General features: G+C 42.7%; 1 protein-coding gene across 3 annotated transcripts in view; it reads left to right on the top strand.

The window, feature by feature from the left end:
* Positions 1-19539, top strand: part of JARID2 (jumonji and AT-rich interaction domain containing 2) — a 317022-nt gene that overhangs the window by 125329 nt on the left and 172154 nt on the right. For all 3 annotated transcript variants that reach the window (XM_049884288.1, XM_049884305.1, XM_049884315.1), the window contains exon 2: positions 7558-7693. In XM_049884288.1, the coding sequence (XP_049740245.1) occupies positions 7558-7693 (136 nt within the window). The remainder of the gene's footprint in view (positions 1-7557; positions 7694-19539) is intronic.

Below are 19539 nucleotides of genomic sequence, written 5' to 3' on the forward strand. Positions count from 1 at the left end.
ATTGATTTGGCTTTATACCCTGTCACATGAGATTGGACATAACTGAAGTATATCAGAAACAGTTCCAGTGTAACTATCTTCATGCTTATACCCTCTCCCCCATCCTTCTCCATGAGGGTGGGTGACTGGAAAAACAGCCACCTGCATCAAACAGATTCCGTAGCTTATTAATATTATTATTATTTTTTAAATATAACTTTGTGTATGTATGCTTTTATTTATTTTTTATGGGGAGGATTAACTTCATCATTACTACTATTTTTTAAGAGTTAGTATGCATATTGTTTTATGACATTAGTTAATAACCCCACAACATGTCAACACTCGCCCTTCTTGACCTTGGCTTCCGCGTTACCAGCTTTCTTGTTCCCTCCTGCCTTCTAGTCCTTGACCCTGGGCTGGTGTGCCCCATTAGTCTTGTTTTGTTTTATGGGCCTGCCTAATCTTTGGATGAAGGATGAACCTCAGGAGTGACTTCATTCCTGAGCTAAAAGGGTGTCCAGGGACCATACTCTCGGGGTTTCTCCAGGCTCTGCCAGGCCAGTAAGTCTGGTCTTTTTTTGTGAGTTAAAATTTCATTCTACATTTTTCTTCAGCTCTGTCCGAAACCCTCTATTATGATCCTTGTCAGAGCAGTCAGTGATGGTAGCTGGGCACCATCTAGTTGTACTAGACTCAGTCTGGTGGAGGCTGTGGTAGTTCTGGTCCTTTGGACTAATCTTTCCCTTGTATCTTTAGTTTTCTTCATTGCTCCTGAAGGGGTGAGACCAGTGGAGTATCTGTCATGCCAGTTGAGACCATCATCCCCCACAGCGGTTTGGTCCTCAGGGAGTTTGATGTGTCTGCTGAGTTGCTGTGACCTTGCCTTGTACAGGTTGTGCTGTCTTCCCCAGTATTGTGTACTGTCGTACCCTTTACCATATACCTTATTTTTTGAAATCTATAAAATTCCTTAACCTGGGTTTGAGGAAAACTTAGTTTATATATATTATCACACACACATGGATTTCTCTTAGTGGCTTGGGGTGGGCAGTAGGGGCTTAGCAGTTGAAAGCACCATAAAAAAAGAATTCCACAGCTAGGAGCTGTGATTTTTGTGACTGGCGCCTTCTTATTGTACTGTGAGGCAGTAAATATATTTCCATCTCTCTCCCATCTGAAAAAGGAAGCAAAACCACCATAGAGGTATAGTTAAATGCAAGCTTAATAAAATACTACTGTGTAACGTAGCTGCTAAAATTGATCCTATGTTTTGGATTTTTTTCACGGCCTAGAAATGATCTTCCTGTATATGTTGGCGCTGTTCTAGAATGTTATTCACTTGTTGGAATGTATGCTTAATTCTGAGTCAAATTTTAAAGGGGAAGTATGAAATTGGGTGATGGGAAGGTTTGAGAGGCCATGTTACATAAGGAATGATGAGCTAGCCTTGCTTGGTGGAGAGAAGTCCAAAGGAAAAACTGGGTGGCCTTCTTATATGTGAAGGGGCCTCTTAGTGTATGTTAGTATAGGCTTCTTAATCCTGACAGTAGAAATGGCAGCAGTAGATGATAGAAGAATTCATCTCACAGCAGAGGTCTTAACAACAATAGATGTTGAGCATTGCAGAGGCTCTCTGAGGTAGTCAGCTTTCCGCCACTTGGAGACATGTCTTTCAGAAACCCTGGAACACGTAGGGAATGCCCCTGGTTGATCAACTCATCTTTTTTGGCTAAGTCTTTAATAGTACTGCTTGGACAATGGCAGCCCACAGATAATTCCAGTGGCTTGCTTTAATCTCTTGACATACCAGTTTTTTGTTAGGGTTTTAGTTCATCTTTTCCTTTGCCTGCATTCTGATGGAAATTAGAATAGTGATGTGAAACGGGCATGAGGTGGGGCACTAGTATACAGCAGTGCTTCTCAGATTTTAATGTGTGCAGGAATCACCTGGCCATCTTTTAAAAATGCAGATATTGATTCAGTAGGTCCAGAAAAACCAAAACCCAAACCCGTTGCCATTGAGTTGATTCTGACTCCTAGTGACCCTGTAGAACTGGGTAGAACTGCCCCATAGGGTTTCCAAGAAGCGTCTGGTGGATACTAACTGCTGGCTTTTTTGGTTAGCAGCTGTAGCTCTTAACCGCTGTGTCACCAGGGTTTCTAGTAGGTCCAGGGTAGGGCCCAAAAGCCTGCGTTTCTAACAAGATATTTGGTGGTCTGTGAACCACACTATAAGTTGCAAGAATATAGGAGGTGGTAGAAGGCTGTAAGCTTTAGGGAATCGTTAGATGGTGCTGCCTGTGTCCCCTTACCTACCTGGTGTATTATAAAACTTGGAGCAAGTTGTGGTTATGTTGTACTTTTTTTTTTTTTTTTTAACTCAGTAAATGACTATTTGCCATTTTTGATGAGAAAAGGCCTCTTTTATTTCCAAGAATGGCAAAATTTTTGCAAATTAAAAGAGAACCCTGTCACTCTACTTTTAAAGGCCTTATTACACAGTCTTCCATTTACCAAAGAAATCGACTCATAGCAATGTTAAGTGAATCTACTGTGTGATCTTATTTTTCTATCAGCAGATATTATATAATATTATATCATACATTATAAAATTTTTTATTTGTGAAAATATACACAGCAAAGAATATACTGTGTCAGCAAATGCTACATGCACAGAGACATTGTTTACATTCTTCAAGCTGTGAAACTGTTTTCACTATGCTATTCCAGATTATTCTGCCGCCATCAACATAAAGTCACTGCCCCAGCAGATCCAAATATTTTTAATTGTATCATTGTTTTCTGAAGTATTTTTTTAGGGTTGGGAAATACAAGTAAATGATAGGAAGGAAGAAAGATGGTACATTGGTTGGGAGCTTGGATTGTGCTTTTCCAACTTTGTTTTGGGTCGTTAACCTAGTTTCCTTTTGGAAACCCCAAATGGCAGTAGCTGTGTTTTACATCTTTAATGAAATGCATCAAAAAAACTCACAGGCGTTCTGGCTAACTAATTAGCATCATACTGAAGCTGCTGAAGTCGTCTCCATGGCAGCTCCTCCTATATCTTCCTTTATTAAGCTGAGGAATAATCTGGAATGGAATTAGGTGGTTGACTTAATGGGGCCTTCAGGAGTGGCTCCATCTCAGGGCATGAGAGCCACATGGCCTAAGGTGGAATAGGACAGTGAAAAGGTCTTAGTTGGGATTTTTGAACATCGAGGCGCGAGTTGGGATATCAGTTGATCTGAAAATTGTGATTTGGGAATGAGTGATGTAGAAGGAGAGAATCCTGGAGCACACAGAGGGAAAGGAGCCTGTATAGGTGTGGTGAGGGAGGTAGGAAGAGGAGCAGCAGAAGCAGAGTGCTTTAAGAAGGAGTTGGTTAATATTGAAGAGCATAAGGGTCATTAAGGAGCCCAGGGGGCACAGTGGTTAAGCACTCAGGTCGCTAATTGAAAGGTCCGTGGTTCGAACCCACCAGCTGCACTGCTGCTCTGCAGGAGAGAGTTGTGGCAGCCTGTGCCTTGAAAACACTATGGGGCAGTTAGTTCTACTCTATGAATTGGACTTGACTTGACAAGAGCAACCGGTTTGGATAACGGTTATTAGATTTGGGCCCTGTAAGACCAGGTGAACTTTTAGATGGGCATTGTTTTCTTGAAAGGAACTAGGTAGTAGAGGGAAGGGGTTGGGGCCACCAGTGTGTAGGGTGGATGGTTCTAGTAGGATGAAAAACTGTCTGCTAAGAATGAGGGGTGGAGCCCGGACCCTTTTGGATCAGTCTCTATGGGGAGTGTTAAGTGACTTAAGAAGAGAAGAACAAAATTATTTCAGGCACTTCACTAAAAGCTTACTGGATGTTGCCTTAGGGCAGGTACTAGCAGGGCAATATGGCTAAAAGTAAGTGGGAAAAGTGAAATTGGCTGAGTTTCTATTGATTCCAGAAATATGCACCGCCCAAAACATCAGGCATATTTTAGGTGTGGGGGAATCAGTGGTGAACTAGAGAAGCTAGCTAGTTCTTGATCTCCTGGAGTATAGTGATTCCCTCCATTGCTGTAGGGTCCATTCCAACTCATGAGGGGCACTGTAGGACAGAGTAGGACTGCCCCAGTGTTTCCAAAGCTTTAGTAGAGGCAGACATGAAAACAGTTTCAATGATTGATTAAATAAGACAAGAGTTTATGAAAAAAGGAGTGGAGAAAGGAAGCCCTGTCCTTGGGAGCCAAAATAAACTCTTAACAGAGAGAGACTAATGTTTGTATTTTGTGTCTCTTGACCTCTAATGATGGAGTTATGTCTAAGGTGTTTTCTAGAGCATTCAGTACCTTGGCTGTTCTGAACAGGATGAATAAAAAAAACCCAAACTCATCGCCATTGAGTCGATTCCAACTCGTAGCGATTCTATAAGACACAGTACAACTGCACCATAGGGTTTTCCAAGGAGCGCCTAGTGGATTTGAACTACCGACCTTTTGGTTAGCAGCTGTAGTTCTTAACCACTATACCACCAGGGTTTCCAGCCACAGGATTAAAAAACCAAAACACCAAACCCAGCGCCGTCGAGTCGATTCCGACTCATAGGGAGCCTATAGGACAGGGTAGAACTGCCCCATAGAGTTTCCAAGGAGCGCCTGGCAGATTGGAACTGCCAGCCCTTTGGTTTGCAGCCATAGCACTTAACCAGTACGCCAGCAGGGTTTCCAACCACGGGATAGTGAGTGTTAAAAATTTGGAAACACCTTCTTCCTGGTCTCCCATAACACCCAAACTTGGACAGCCTTGTTTGGCCTTAGGATTGGGTGCAGGTACTCTTTTGGTTTCTGCATCTAGAAATCCACTCTGAGGCGGAAATGTGAGGTGAGTGTAAGGTGAGTCATCATGACTCTGCAGCTGCGAGAGCCAGTTTAATTTTGAATATTCTTAATTTCTTTACCTACGTGTACATGTCTTGGAAACAGAATAGAGCCAGTTTAGTTTACCTACCAGGTTTGCGACTTGACCTCACCATTGAGGGAAGCATTAAGTCTTGAACATCATTCTAGATTATGAAATAACACTTGAAAATAATAATTTTAAAAGTTTGATTCCATACTCCATGTCATGGATTTGTGTTTCCTATATTTAAAGAAAAGCCGTGGTGGCACAGTTGGTTAAGCACTGAGCTGCTTAACTGAGAGGTCAGCGGTTCGAACCTGCCAGCGGCTCCACTGGAGAAAGATGTGGTGGTTTGCTTCCATAAAGATTTACAGCCTTAGAAACCCTATGGAGCAGTTCTGGTCTGTCCTACAGGGTTGAAATCGAGTCGACAGCAGTGGGTTTTAATGTGTGTAATGAAGCTGTTTGTGTCAGTAACTGAACCTTAAATGTGTCTTCCTTTGCACAGGAGTTTTCATCTCACATGGTTTATGTTTTAATTAGACATTAGTTGTAGGGTATAATTCTCTCCTCTGGAACCTGAAGTCAGGATGAAGTCAGCAGCCAGAACAGGAGGCAGTAAATCTTCACAGGAGTTTCACGTTGAAAGCTATTTTGGGGTTTTGTAATTTATCAGCTGTGTCTATGCAGGAAACAGCGGCCTTACTGTCTCACACCAGTGTCTGTTATGGATGATGGTGAAGCGAATTCTGCCAGACAGAATAGACAGCGGGTGCTGGAAAGGTGGATTTCAGCCCTAAAAAGCATTAACCACCACCCCCTGCATTTAAGACGTATTTGTTGCAGAGTGTGCTAGGGAGCTTGCATGCAAACTCCAGGGACTTGGTATCAAAATAGCAACTATCAGCTGTGTGGCAGTTTTCATGTTGCATGTAGCTAAATCGTCTACATTCTAGTCATTTGGTTATTTGGGTTCCTTAAATGGGGCCTAGTCAGAGGCCTATGTTTTTCTGTTTTAATGGTATGATTGGAAGGCTTTTCTTGAAGGTCTTAGTGACTTGTCCCCCCGAAGTGGTTTCAGAATTATGCCTGTTGCTCCTGTCAGTTTGCGTTCAGGTTTGCTGGGTTTGTCTCTTAGTCTTCAGGTCTGAACTCTGATCCCTGCCCAGGTCTGTAGATGACTAGATTCCCTCAGGAGAGCCATCAGGAAGACAGGGGGGTGCCTTCTTCTAGAGCTGATGTCCAGAAAACAGCTTTCTCTCTTGCCAGGTCTATGGTAATAAGGGCCTTCTAGTGGAAGGTCAAAGTCCTAACTCTCTTCTTTCCTCAGACCTTTCTTCCCCTAATTATAGAAGATGCAGAATTGCTCTCTCATTCTAGGAAATCCTTGAAGCTCAACAAGAGTGCAGCCTAAGTTATTTCTGGCTTAGCGTCTGTATGTGGTTGGATTTCTAAGATGTAGTTTGTGTTTATGCCAGTGTAGGAATTTAAGAGCTGAGCAAGACCTCTGATAATGTGGTATGCTCATGGAGTTCCATGGAGGTCTTCGGTCGTCTGTCCTAGTGCAGCCACAGAGGTAGTCAGCACGGGCTCTGTGTTGAACAAAAGGAACCTGAATATCCAAAACCTTGCTTTTATCCAAAGCATTCATCTTTCCCATATTCTTTTAAGGCCCCAAATATCTGGGAAGCTCACATACTTTCATCCCTAAATTTAATTCTGTTGGGTTTCTCCTTCTGGTTTCCTAAAGCAGGTATCTCTTCCCCAGTTACCTCAGTTCAGTCACGGGTATCAACCGTATTCATCTCCTCAGGCTCGTCTCCTGTTCTATCTCAGTTACCTGCCGACTTTTTTTCTCTTTTGTGCTACTTTAATTTTAATCTGTCTTTATATCTTTACTGTTGGGATTGTTGGGATGTTCTCTGTGCTGGCTGCTTTTTCTTTTGTTTTCCTTTCCTGTTGTCATGTCTTTTACCCCACAAACACCTGGCCTTCATTTTGCTAATAAGGAAACCAAGCTTTTGAATTAGGCCTTCAAAGCCTGTTGTTAGTGTGTGTGTGTGTGTCTGTTTTAAATCACCACCCCATCTCTGTTCCACCGTGATTCCTTGTCCTTTCCTGCAGTGGTTTCTCTGCTCTGTTCATTTGTTTGTCATTTTATTAAGAGGCCAGTGCAGCTCCACTGTCACTTCTGAGTTGTAAATCCTTTGAAGGCAGGGTCCATATTTTGTTGCAACCTCCTGATCTCCAGTGGCAACACTCTCCAGTGGCAACACCAGAGCGTTCCAAAAGACCATTGTACGTATTTGTAGTGCAGTACGCATTCTGGTATTACTAAGCTTAAAACACTCCAGTAAAAATGCTTCATTACACTTTTGGTTGTTGGGCCTAAAAGCCTCTTTTTTGTAAACTTTGCCAGGAATATAAAACCCCAGTATTACTAGTTAATGAGTGTATTTGGGTGTTGAGTATATAAAGGAAGATGTTCGTGTATTTCTTTCAGTCCCTTCAACAGCCTGTGGATTAGCTTTTTTGCTTGAAGGGCCAGTGTTTTCCCTTTTAACGTGATATGATTCTGATTCTCGTATTTCGGGTCTCAGCCATGCAATACTTGTTTGCATTTTTTTGTTTTTTAAACAAGAGTCAGAATAAAAATTTGATTGCTATTAAGTAACTCCTCCTCTTCTGTTTCTTCAGGATGACAGTGATGGGATTCCATGGTCAGAAGAAAGGGTGGTACGTAAAGTCCTTTATTTGTCTCTGAAGGAGTTCAAGAATGCCCAGAAGAGGCAGCATGGTGAAGGCCTTGCTGGGAGCCTCAAAACGGTGAATGGTGAGTTGACTCTTTTGATGGAATTGAAGGATGTCTCTGGACACGACTCTTTCTGAATTGGACGTATCCTGGGCATCTTGTGCTGCTTGGGCTAGGCGCCTCTTGACAGTCTGTAGACTATGTGACTGTGTGTTCCGAAATCCTGTTGGGCTTATAGATTTATTTTTATGTTCTTTTATGTACTGTATAATGTAATTTACAAGGTGCCTTATTTAATCTGTTCCCTATTAAGAAGACCAGGGCTGTGCGATCCAGTATCTAGCTAGGTTGACTGTGGACCCTGACTATAGGTTTTCCTATAGGTACTATAGGTATCTTTCTACCCAAGTAGGAGTACAGAGCCCCCTTGATTATCTGGCTGAAACATGGAGCCTTTAGTTCTCATCCTGTTTTTTATGGGAAGTAGTATAAACCTGCTTGCCTGCTGCCCTTCCCTGCTCCCTGAGTAGCTGATTCTGTCCTTGATGATTAGGCTGGGCAGGTCACTGCAAGGCAGCAGGTATGCTGTATTTTTACGCAAATAATACATGCTGTCTACGCTTTTTTGCCAACTGGTCCCTCTCCCAACCAAAGTATTTTGTAAGTGTGCTATGCCAAAATTTTTATTGTAACAGTAACATGTTAAAGAAACAAAGAAAAAAAAAAGACATATTGGCATTTATGAAAATACCTCGCAGGGGGAGAGCACGGTTGGCAAACAAACGTGGAAGGCGTGTGTTAGTTGCTTGAAAATACGGTACAGTGGAATGGAATTCCTGTGCATTTAGATGTGTGCCTCTGTCTGGGGTGATTCTCAAATGGGTCCTTGAAACAGGGAAGGACACTTGTTCCTCTTGAGTTAATTCTGATGTCTTTTTTAATAGTCAGATGAAACCATCCAGTGAAAACCATGTCAGAAACAACCTTTGGTACTGTATTATCTTCTTTTCCAGAGGCAGTGGCTGCGATGGTGCACCAGTTTCTGTAGCATTCATTAATCTCTTGAAATTGTTAAGAAATATGAATGAATTGAACACGTTTGAGTGTTTAGTCGGAGCAAGAGATGAAGAAGGGAGGAGGTTTTGTTCTCATTTTAGAAGGTCTTTCCCTTGAGGAAGTCTTCTGGTTAACAGTATATGGGGTGTGCAGAATGACACAATCAGTCACGGTTTCCAGTTTCTTTCCAGCCTCATCGTGAGTGGTCTGGGAGTCTCCTGTTGCAGCTAGTACTTACAGACAGGGCCTGACGCTGCCTCGTTTCCATAGGTCCGTGGCAGGGTTTCCGAGATGGCCTCCTTGAATTCTACTGGCCTTTGGAGTCTGCCTTACTCACCCAAGATGGGAAAAGTTGTGTTATTCTCTTTTTCCAGTATTGTGTCCTTAAAACAAGAAACAGACCGTCTCCCGTTTTTTCCTTCTTGTCAACAATCAAGGCCACAGTGCCTTAGTCAGACAGCTCTCCCCATCAAAAAAAAAAAAAAAAAATCCTGAGCCAACATTTATGAGAGTACCATTTTGAGTTTCTTCCATATTCTCAGAAGCAAAATAAGTCAGGTATAAACTCTCTCTGAGATTAGTGGAATCAACTGTCAGAAATATAAAATCTGGGCCTCTACATGTTATTTTCCTAATGGATACCCTACCCTCTTATCTGTGTCTCCAATGGATAGAGATCCCATCTATCTACTGGCTGCCTGGAATGCAGTAAATTCTAAGCCCTGTGTCTGTTCAGAAAGCGTTTGATATGTTCTTGTTTATTGTTATTGCTTCGCATTGAACATCAGCCTCTTGCTTGATTTAAGCTTTTTGAGGGGTATGTGTGCTGGGGGGAGAGTGTCATTGAATCATACCATCATAGCAGAAGAATTGCTGCTATAATTTTAGGTGTTATTGTAATAAGGAATGTTATCATATCTTGCTATTCAGGGCTGGTGATAACTTCTTTGATTCTCTAACTGAATTAAAAAAACAGCCCATGCTTTCTTTTACTGGGGGAAAAACTCAGCTTCCAAATAGAGAAGTTAGCCAGGTGTCCAGAGTTTCCTGAAGGTGGAATTTGGTAAAAGAACAAAAAACCAAAGTTTGTCATTCAAGAAGCAACGAGCTCTGCCAGCCAGTTAGCCAAATGTAGCTGTAGTTTTTATTGGCATAGTTAAGGGCTTGACAACATTGAGGAAAGAATTCTAAGAAAAGCTGGCATAGACAGCTCTCTGTTGGGATCATTGAAGACTTTAATTCTTGCACCTCCTTCATAAAAAAAAGTTAGTATTTGTGGTGATACTTTCTCTTCCACCTTGATAAAAGACTTTTGTCGGTTTTTTTTTTCTTTTTAAACAGACATCAAGGCTCTCTCTTTCGTGGTGAAATTGCTGTGGATATGCCCTTTTCTGGTTAGCGTTGGTGTTCAGGCAGCATTCCAAGACCACCTTTTTACCATTCCGTATGTTGAATTTCCATAGCAGTTCTAAGTAAACGCATCTCCTTGTTTTAGTACTTATATGTGTTTAAGAATAATTTTCTTAAAAGTCAGCTAACACGCTAAACAGAGTGTGTGTTCTTGTTTGGGGACCACTGGAAAGCACAGAAAGCCAGAATAGTTGCCATGGGAATAAGTTCCGTCTCTGTAGCCACACTTGTACTGGAATCGCAGGCTTGCTCCATGCAGGAGGTGTGATCCAGTGAAAGCTGAGAGCAAGGGGCATCCAATACTTTCTTGGGCTTATGGTGTTGGGAGTAAGGGTGATTGCAAGCAGTATTCTCTCTGGGGGTGTGTGTGTGTGTGTGTGTGTGTGTCGCTTGAATTTGAATCTGTGTATTGTAATAGGTTACTACTCATATACTATACAATAGAATGACCTTGTCCAAAGCTATACGTTCATTGCAGGGCAAGTGAAACTAGAAATAGCTAGGTAGAGGGGGGTTTTGTTTAGCATGCATGGTATATGTTAATTTTTATACCTCCGGGGGGGCCCTCATTTCTGTGAGGTTCCCTTTCAAAAGTTGAAATAATACCATTGGTCCAGTTTTAATTGCCACGGAAATTAGTCTGGTGGTCGAGTTTTCGGACTGTCTAGTTTAGACCCCTCTTTGGGAGGAAACTGAAATTGTGTGGGGCAAAGGCAAGTGCATGTGTCTTTACACCAGATAGGGTGGTGGGTGGAGTCCCTGGGTGGTACAGGGGTATTGATTGCTAATTGAAAGGTTGTGATTCAAGTTCACCCAGAGGCACCTTGGAAGAAAGGCCTGGTGATCTGCTTCTGACACTCAGCCGTTAAAAACCCTGTGTATAGTTTTTAGTTAGTAGGGTTGCCATGAGTCTGAATTACTTCCCCCCTCCTCCTCCCAGGATATGGGGAGCTTCTATTCTATCCCTTTGCTTCCGTTTTTCATGTATTTTAGCTTGCGGACCTTGGGTACTTGAGAACCTTGCGTGTCCCCCCCCCCCCCCCAATTTTGTAAGCTCAGTTATACTGTTTTGTGAGGCTTCTGTGACTGTCAGACAAGGCACTCTGTATGTGGTTGTGACTTTCCTAAGGTCACACAGCTATTTATTTTTCAGTAGCAGAATTACGATCACATCTAAAGTCATGTAACTCTGTGTCCAGTACTTATTTTAGAACACAGGATGGGTAAAAATTATGCCACATCTTTCTAGCGGTAGTACTGAAAGCAAAGGGTTTTGTTTTATCCCCTTTCAATTTTTAAACAAAGATATTTCTGGATTATTGGCTCTGCCAGAGCTTCCTGGGAAAGTTCCATTCCCCCCCCCCCCCAATGTTTTTCATTAACAATAGAATAGGCTTGACATAATTTTTATCTAATTTGAAAACAAATTGACATCACTTCTGCTAAGCAGTTGGCATGCGGGGGTGGTGAGCTCACAGGCCCTTGCCCTTACCATTTGTGTGAAGGGGGCTGGTCTCTGATGTCTGTTAACAGCCTAAGACTAGCCAAGAGCTGCACCGGCCTTTTTCTGCAGGTGTGGGATAGTAGTAATAACCCAAGGTGCTGTGAGATAGTAGAGGTACCTTGTATTTTATGTCTTAAAACCCACGTTTGCTATCCGTCTTGCTTTTGTGGCTCTAAAGTGACAGGGAATGAATTTTTTCCCCCAACTACAGGTAGCGAATGTGAGTCTTGGACAGCTGTGTGGATCATCTGTGTTGGAACTGAAGCCATTGCTGCAGCATGTTGGTTATAGCAGGGCTTAGGGGAGGTGGCGTTAAGATTGGCTGATTGCGAGCCTCCTGTCTACTTCCTGCTGTAGACAATGCCACATTTTCTGGTTGTAATAAATTGACAAAAGCTTAGGAAAGGACTGGCAGAGGCTGAGACCTTGGATACCCTTTGAGGGCCCTTGGCCTGCTGGGGCTGAAATTGGGGACATTTAAATAATAACATGGTATACAAATACTGAGTACGCATAATTACACAGTAAAAGGGGAGCTATTAGCTGTATTTGAATTGCATTTGCTTCCTATGAGTGTCATCTGAGGTCCAGCAAGCTCTTTGACCAGCTGCACAGTCTTGACAAGCTTTAAGGGAACCTGGATCCTTTTTGTTAGATTTTTATTATGGGCAGTAGTTGTGACAATAAATAATTATTATAGCGCCAGCAGTTAACTCATATTGTGTGCTTGCTGTTTGCCAGTTATGCTTCAAGCATGTTATCTGTATTTAACTCACTTAACCTTCAGGAGAAACCCTTAGGTAGAAGTGAGACTGTGCAGTTGTGTGGAGTAGCAGTTTGCCTATGCAGCCACTAAGTGGCGAAGCCAGGATTCTGGATTAGAGATTCCATGCTTTTACATACCACTTAAATGAATAGAGGAAATTTTAGAACTTTACATAAAACAGGATTGCAAAAATAAGACTTCATTGGAAGATTCTTCTTTTTTTTTTTTTCTTCCCTCTAGTAACAATTTCTTTTGAAGGAGATGTGCCAAAAATTTCATGGGAAAAAGACCTTGGAAGGGAGGGAGCCTATCTTACTGATAATGTGAGCTTGTTTCTGTAGTTTTATTAGAGCTTGGAATTGAATGGGTAGTCAGAGGGAAGGAAAAAAAAAGCAACCTTTGGAATCGTTGCCTGCACACAGGTGCTTTCATTATGCCTTTCAGTTTCTTTACCTAGAAGTAGAGATGTGTGTTTGTAATACTGTGGTACTGCTGTTTAGCTGGAAACCCTAAAAGGGCCACCCGTCATATCTGCAGTGTGCTGGGAGTGGGCAGTAGACTTTGTGGCATCAGCTGCCAAGGACCAAAGCTTGGAAGTACAGATACAGAACTTAAATAAAATTATCTACATAAAGAGATACAGAATTTGGAACTCTTTCAGAATCTTTTAGTCATTGTCGAAGATAGTTCCTGATCTCTAGTGAAAAATGTGTCCCAATCTCCTGCAAATTCATTATCCACAGAATAAAATAAAACGTGACTTGTTTGTGATCATCAAAAAGCCAGGCGACAACGTCTGATTAATGGAAGCTTCCCAAAGTAAAAAAAAAAAAAAAAAAATTTTTTTTTTTAATCCTTTGGGAGCCACGTTTGAAATGAATGTCGTGGATGTATGGGTGTGTGGGTTACTTTCTCTCTGCAAGGGAGACACCTTTCCCTTCTGCTTTGGGGCGGAAGCTTTCAGGTTCAGCAGGTTTATAGATGGTCTCTTTGACAGGTAATTTTATTTTTTTATTCTGAAGAAAACAGCTTACCCTTACGCTTTGTGCAGCTCAAACTGCTGATGTGTGAGCTCTGGTGTTAGCCTGAGCAAGTGTCAGGCCAGCACTAGCGCAGTTTCCTCTGCGACAGTAGCTGCAGTCAGGGTTGTGCGTTGGTTGGGGTTCTCTGACGCTGCAGTCTCTGATGTGTGAATCACAGCCCATGTGAAAGAAAGCTGGGTGGAATGAAGGGAAAATATACCTCATTGGAAACAACTTAAACTCATACTTTGTTGAAAAGAAAGTGGCATCTCTCCTGGAAAGTGGTCAAGTTGTGAAGATGTAATTTCTTTCCCCCTGCAGCTGTGTTGAACTCAGTTTATTTATGACACACAAGTATGTAGATGGGGCTTTTCTTGATAAAGAAAATATTTGATTGAATTTTTTAGTATGTGAGAGGCATTATGGGTAACAAAACCCAAGCTTTAGTTGGTTTTTTTGGATGGGCCATAACACCTTATTTCACTGGATCTAAGATTCTGTCAAGCGATGCACCATTATTAATGTGTATCAATAAGAAAGAAAGAAAGCCAAAACATCAGTTTAAGTCGTGAGTGTAAGGTGCTTTCCAATTTTAGAGATGCATGTTTTAACATGAAAGGTACGTGAGACTTAAATTGAGTGAAATATAGATAAGACTGTAGAATAAAAGCTTTAAAAATCATGGGGATGTGTGTATGAGCGAGCGTGCGCATCACGTGTCTGATATGCTGTAAGGATGCTGGCAGGAGGCAGGGTGACGTTCAAGGGCCAATCTTGGCTACCAGGAGAAGCTTCATTGGAGAAGCTGGGGGAGCTTCTGAGCAAGAGCTCAAAATTGGTATTGGGAGAAGCTGGTGTTAGGCTTACAGATGGAGACCAGCAAATCGGTAATTTTTTTTTTTTGGGGGGGGGTTTAAAACATTTTAATTTTTCAATAATTTTAAACTTGTAGAAAAGTTGTAAGAATAAAAGAGAGAACCCCATATACCCAGGGTCTTAACCAGTTTTTAATATTTTGTCATATTTGCCATTCTCCCTTCCTGCCTACCCCTCGCTCTCATTCTCCACACACATACATAATTAGTTTTTCCTGAACCACTTGAAAGTACTTTGTTTACTTCATTCCTTTACCCTTTTTTTAAGCGAACTTTCGATAAAAGCTTACAGAACAAACCAGTTTCTCATCAAACAGTACATACATTGTTGTATGACATTGGTTAACAACCCCACAACATGTCAACACTCCTTTCTCAGCCTTGGAGTCCCTTTTACCAGTTTTCCTGTCCCTTCCTGTCTTCTGTTCCTTGCCCCTGGGCTGGTGTGCCCCTGTAGTCTTGTTTTGTTTATGGGCCTGTTTAATCTTTGTCTGACGGGTGAACCTCAGGAGTGATTTCATTATTGAACTAAAAGAGTGTCAGGGGCCATACTCTGGGGCCTTTACCCTTTTTAATTCAGGTGTTTTCCCTATGAACAGGGATATTTTCTTAGTGACCACAGTGGTGTTGGGTGCTGCTGAGTCAAATTCTCAACTTAAAGTGACTCCATGTGACAGCGTAGAACTGTCCCATAAAAATTAGCAAATCGGTATTTGACTGTGCAGGCTCCTTGTGCAGCTGTGGCACTGAGAGTTTGGCGAGTCCCTCTGCAGCCCTTTTGGCCACTGAATTACGGATTACTAGAGCAGGAAGGGACTTGGAAAGGTATATAGGTCAAACTCATCATTTTACAGATAAGAATTTTGAGCCTTGATGATGAGCTTAACTGGAAGGAATGGATCATGCTGAAGACTGATTGGAACCAGCAATCCAATTTAAATGACAGCGAGGAGCCACACTTCTTGTAGGCATGGCTGCTGCAGAGTATTTCATGGCAAGTTAGGAACGAAGGTGCCTGTGGAGTGTGCCTTAGCTCCACTGCCCTTTCAGTTTCCTCAGCTGACATCCTTTTGTCAATTGTGTAAGCTGTGCTTTTTGTTACCGGGAGTACATCAACATTCTCATCACCTCATAGGAGGGCCATACAACAGAAGCAATGTCACCTACGATGGGGAGGCTACCTAGGGAAAGGTGGGTGTGTGTGTATGTGTGAGAGGACAGTCCTCTCTGGGGTGGTGTTTTCCTACTTGTTACAGTTCTTAGAGAGGCCCAGGTTTCAAGAGTGGGGAATGCGTGAGCATAGGAAATCCACTGTGGTTTTTAAGTGATTTTTAAGCTGAAGGGTGTTTCAGCCTCTAGTTGTCTTCTCCACTTCTGCACTAGATCCCTTAGCCTCTTGTCTCTACAAGGACATCACTCTGGAACATATCCCTCCTTTCTTCATTACTTGTTGGTTTTTACTAGATCAGAGCCCTGGTGGCGCAGTGGTTAAGAGCTTTGGCTGGAAATCAAAAGATCAGCAGTTCGAATCAACCAGCCACTCCATGGAAACCCTGTGGGGCAGTTCTCTGTTCTGCAGGGCCACTATGAGTCGGAATCAACTCAATGGCAACGGATTTTATTAGATCATTCCCATCAGTGAGCAAAACATGTTGTTTCTCCCATAATAAAGTAAAGCCTCCCCCAACCTCACACTTGTCTCTTACTATTCCATTTCTTTCTCTCAACTTTACAGCAAGTTGTCCTTGAAAGAAAATGTCAGAATTGTCAGTGTGCACGTACTTGTATTTATATTCATACTAATATCCTCCGTCTCCTCCCATTCTCTTTTGAATCCCTAGAGTCAGCCACTTCTCAAGGACACTAATGACCTTGGTCGCCAGGTCCCCCTTCAGCCAGTACACACCTTGGTTGCCAATTTATCAGCATTCGACATAGTCGGACCTCTCTTGAACTCCAGACTGGTGTGTCCAGCTGCCTACCTGTTGTCTGCATTTTGAGTTTTTCATAGACTTCATGAACGTAGCATGTCCTAAAGCAAACTCCATCTCCACACTCTCCCATTTGCCCTCCCCCCTTCTTCCCATTGCCAATAAATGGCAGTTCATTCCTCTAGTTGCTTAGGCTTCAAACCCTTGGAGTCACCTGTTGCTTCTGTCTCTTGTTCAGAGACTGTGTATCCTATTCTTTAGCAAAGCTGCTTACTCTACACTGAAAATAATCTTCGGAATCTGAACTTGCACCATTTTCACTGCCACCAGCACTGGTGTAAGTTGCCACTATCTATAGCATGGGCTGGTACAGTCCTGAGGCCTCCTAATGCTTCTGCCTCTGTGACCCCCTCACCCCCCAGTGCAGCAACCAGAGCCATTTTTTTAAAATGCAGATTGGAGCATGCCCTGCTCCTGCCCCCCAACGCTGAAGGCCGCCCCCCCCCCCATCTCTCCTAAGGTAATGTCAAAAGTCCTTACTCTGGACACTTGCTCTCTGATCCCACCTACCTCTCTCCCTTCTTCTGCCCCACCTATTCTGGTCTTCTTGCTGTTTCAGGTGCTCTTCCGGACCCCTCTTATCTACAACTCTCTCCTTTCAAATACCTGTTTGACTTCACCCCTCGTTGTTCAAATGCCTCCTTACCAGAGAGGCTTCCCTTGAGCATCATATTAAAAATTGTACCTGTTGCTGTTACTCTTTGGCTCCTTACCTTGTGATATTTTTAAACTGCACGGCATTTGTCACTGCCTGACATTGTATTCTGTGTGTGTTTATTGCCCTCTCCCCCACAGTAGATGGTAAATTCACTGAGAGAACTGTGTTGACTGCTGCTGTTCTCACAAGGCCTAGGTACTCCACGAGGAGCCCAGGTGGTGCAGTGGTTAAAGCGCTCAGCTGTGAACCCAAAGTCAGTGGTTCAAACCTACCAGCTGCTCTGTAAAAGTATGGCATTCTGCTTCGTAAAGATTTATAGCCTTGGAACCCTATGGGGGCAGTCCTGCCCTGTCCTGTAGGGTAGCTACAAGCCTGAATCGACTCCACAGTGGTGGGGTTTTTTTTTTTTTTTAAGGCACTCCATGAAGCACGTGATGTTTGAGGAAGAATGAAGAGTGCATACCCCTTGGCTGTACACTAGCCATCCCTGCCCCTCCCTGTCCAGTGCCCCTTTGCTGTGCTGTGGATGTGATACACTCTGGCAAAGTTGAGATTGTTAAAAATTGAATCCCTGATTTCATTTTGAAGATATGCACATCTCAACACTCTAGTCTCCCAGATGTCAGTCCAGGCTGTTTTGCTGTCACCAAAGGGGACCTTTATTTGTAATTATGACTTATTTTAAAGTCTCACCTTCATAGAGAGTCTTGGGACTGGGCCACCCTGTACCCTACTCCTCCGTGTTCAGTAGACGAAAAGAAGAACCATCCTTTCTGAACATTGTTTGTTCTTTCTGAAGCACTTTTGTTGAATGTCCATTTAGTTCCAAGACACATTGTGTGGTAGCTTAAATTACAGTTGGGCTTTTAAGGGATAAAAAAAAAAAAAAAGATACCTCATTTCATTCCTATGGCATTGTGATAATTGTACTATTACTGTACTTTTTAGAGTAGATACCGGGGCTCAGAGTTGTTGAGTACCTGGCTGAAGGCCACATAGCTAGGAAGTGGTCAAATCAAGGTTTAAACCCAGGGCCAAAAAAACCCCAAAAGCAAACCTGTTGCTGTCAGTCGATTCTGACTCATAGCAACCCTGTAGGATGGAGTAGAAGTGGCTCCATTGGGGTTTCCAAGGAGTGGCTGGTGGATTCGAACTCTCAGCCTTTTTGGTTAGCAGCCAAGGTCTTAACCACTGTACCACCAGGGCTCCAAACCCAGGGCTCCGAACTCTAAATCATAGATTTTGTATGTTTTTTTTGAAAATGAAGAAAAACTTAAAAAAACAAAAAAACAAACTAGACAAACCGACTAAATAAACAAAAAACCCCCAAAACAACAACCAGTTGTCATCAAGTCAGTTTCGACTCATGGTGTGACCGCACATGTGTCAGAGAACTATGCTCCGTAGGGTTTGCAGTGACTGATTTTTTGGGAAGATCTCTAGGACTTTGTTCTGAGGCACCTCTGCGTGGACTTGAACCTCCAACCTTTTGGTTAGCAGCCGAGCATGTTAACCATATACTGTGAAATCATGCATCTTAAATGTACAATTGAGGTTTGACAAAGGTGCATATATACCTGTGTGACCAACACCCTAATGTAAATACAGGACTTTCCATTTACTACTTCCAGAAAGTTTCCTTTTGCCACTTCCAGTCCAGCTGCCTTCTTTAAAATAGGTACTTGTTTAGGGGATTGTCAACACCGTTATCTGTATTTTTAGGAGCTTTTCTGATTGTACGTGGTTTTGTGATGTTTCCCCAGAATGTGCCAGATGCCTGAGAGTGTCTCCTGGCAACTGAAATGCCTTATGTATGCCCCTTAAGTAGTTCATGAAGGGCTTGTTTGAATAAGAACCCCACAGTTGAGAAGACTGGCAGACTGTAGGATCCAGATCCTCTGTTAATGCCAGCGGCTGGTGTTGCAGTTTTGGTTCTGAGCTGTTGGGGAAAGCCAGACTAAAAGGGCTTTCCGAAGAGTTTTAGCTCCAATCCTCTTTAATGTCCCCTTTCTCTTTTGGCTCTTCACCCACCACTGGTGTGAGCCTTAGTGTTTTATTGTGCAGATTATGAGACTTGGTATTTTATTTTGCAAATTATGGAACCCAGACGTGGCTTTCCCCAGGAGCATGTAAAGAGGCATTATAAGTCATGTTCTGTGATATTCACTGTCCTTTCAGTTAGGTTGATGCTTGTGAGGGGTCATGATCTGCATTTCAGCCTTAAGGATGCGAAGCCATTGGCAGTATAGGGGTAGGATTGCTGCTTTCTGTTCATTTCCTTGTGGTGGTGGTGAAGAGCTAGTGCTCTGTAGGGCTTTGAGATGGCGATGCTTTTATTTCGTTTGAATTGTAGATTCTGTTCTTTCCCGTGGTAGTTTGTAAAATCTTTCCCTGTGTACATATTTGATGGTGGAACATTTTCCTGGTAAGTCAGGAAACTGGAATAGCTGTTTGACCCTGGAGAAGTCACTGAGCCTCTCTAGTGTATGGGATTAAACTTGGGTTTGTCTTTATCGAGTGCCAGCTTTTGTAAGACTGCTTAGCTTCACCTAAGTGGAAGGATCTGTATCTGTATCTTCAAGGTGAGAATAGCATGATCCATGTGCAAGGGAACTGCTGTGGAAGGCACAGGGGGCCGGGAGCCT

The sequence above is a fragment of the Elephas maximus genome, chromosome 1 (genome assembly GCF_024166365.1).
Source record: "Elephas maximus indicus isolate mEleMax1 chromosome 1, mEleMax1 primary haplotype, whole genome shotgun sequence".
Lineage (NCBI taxonomy): Eukaryota > Metazoa > Chordata > Mammalia > Proboscidea > Elephantidae > Elephas > Elephas maximus.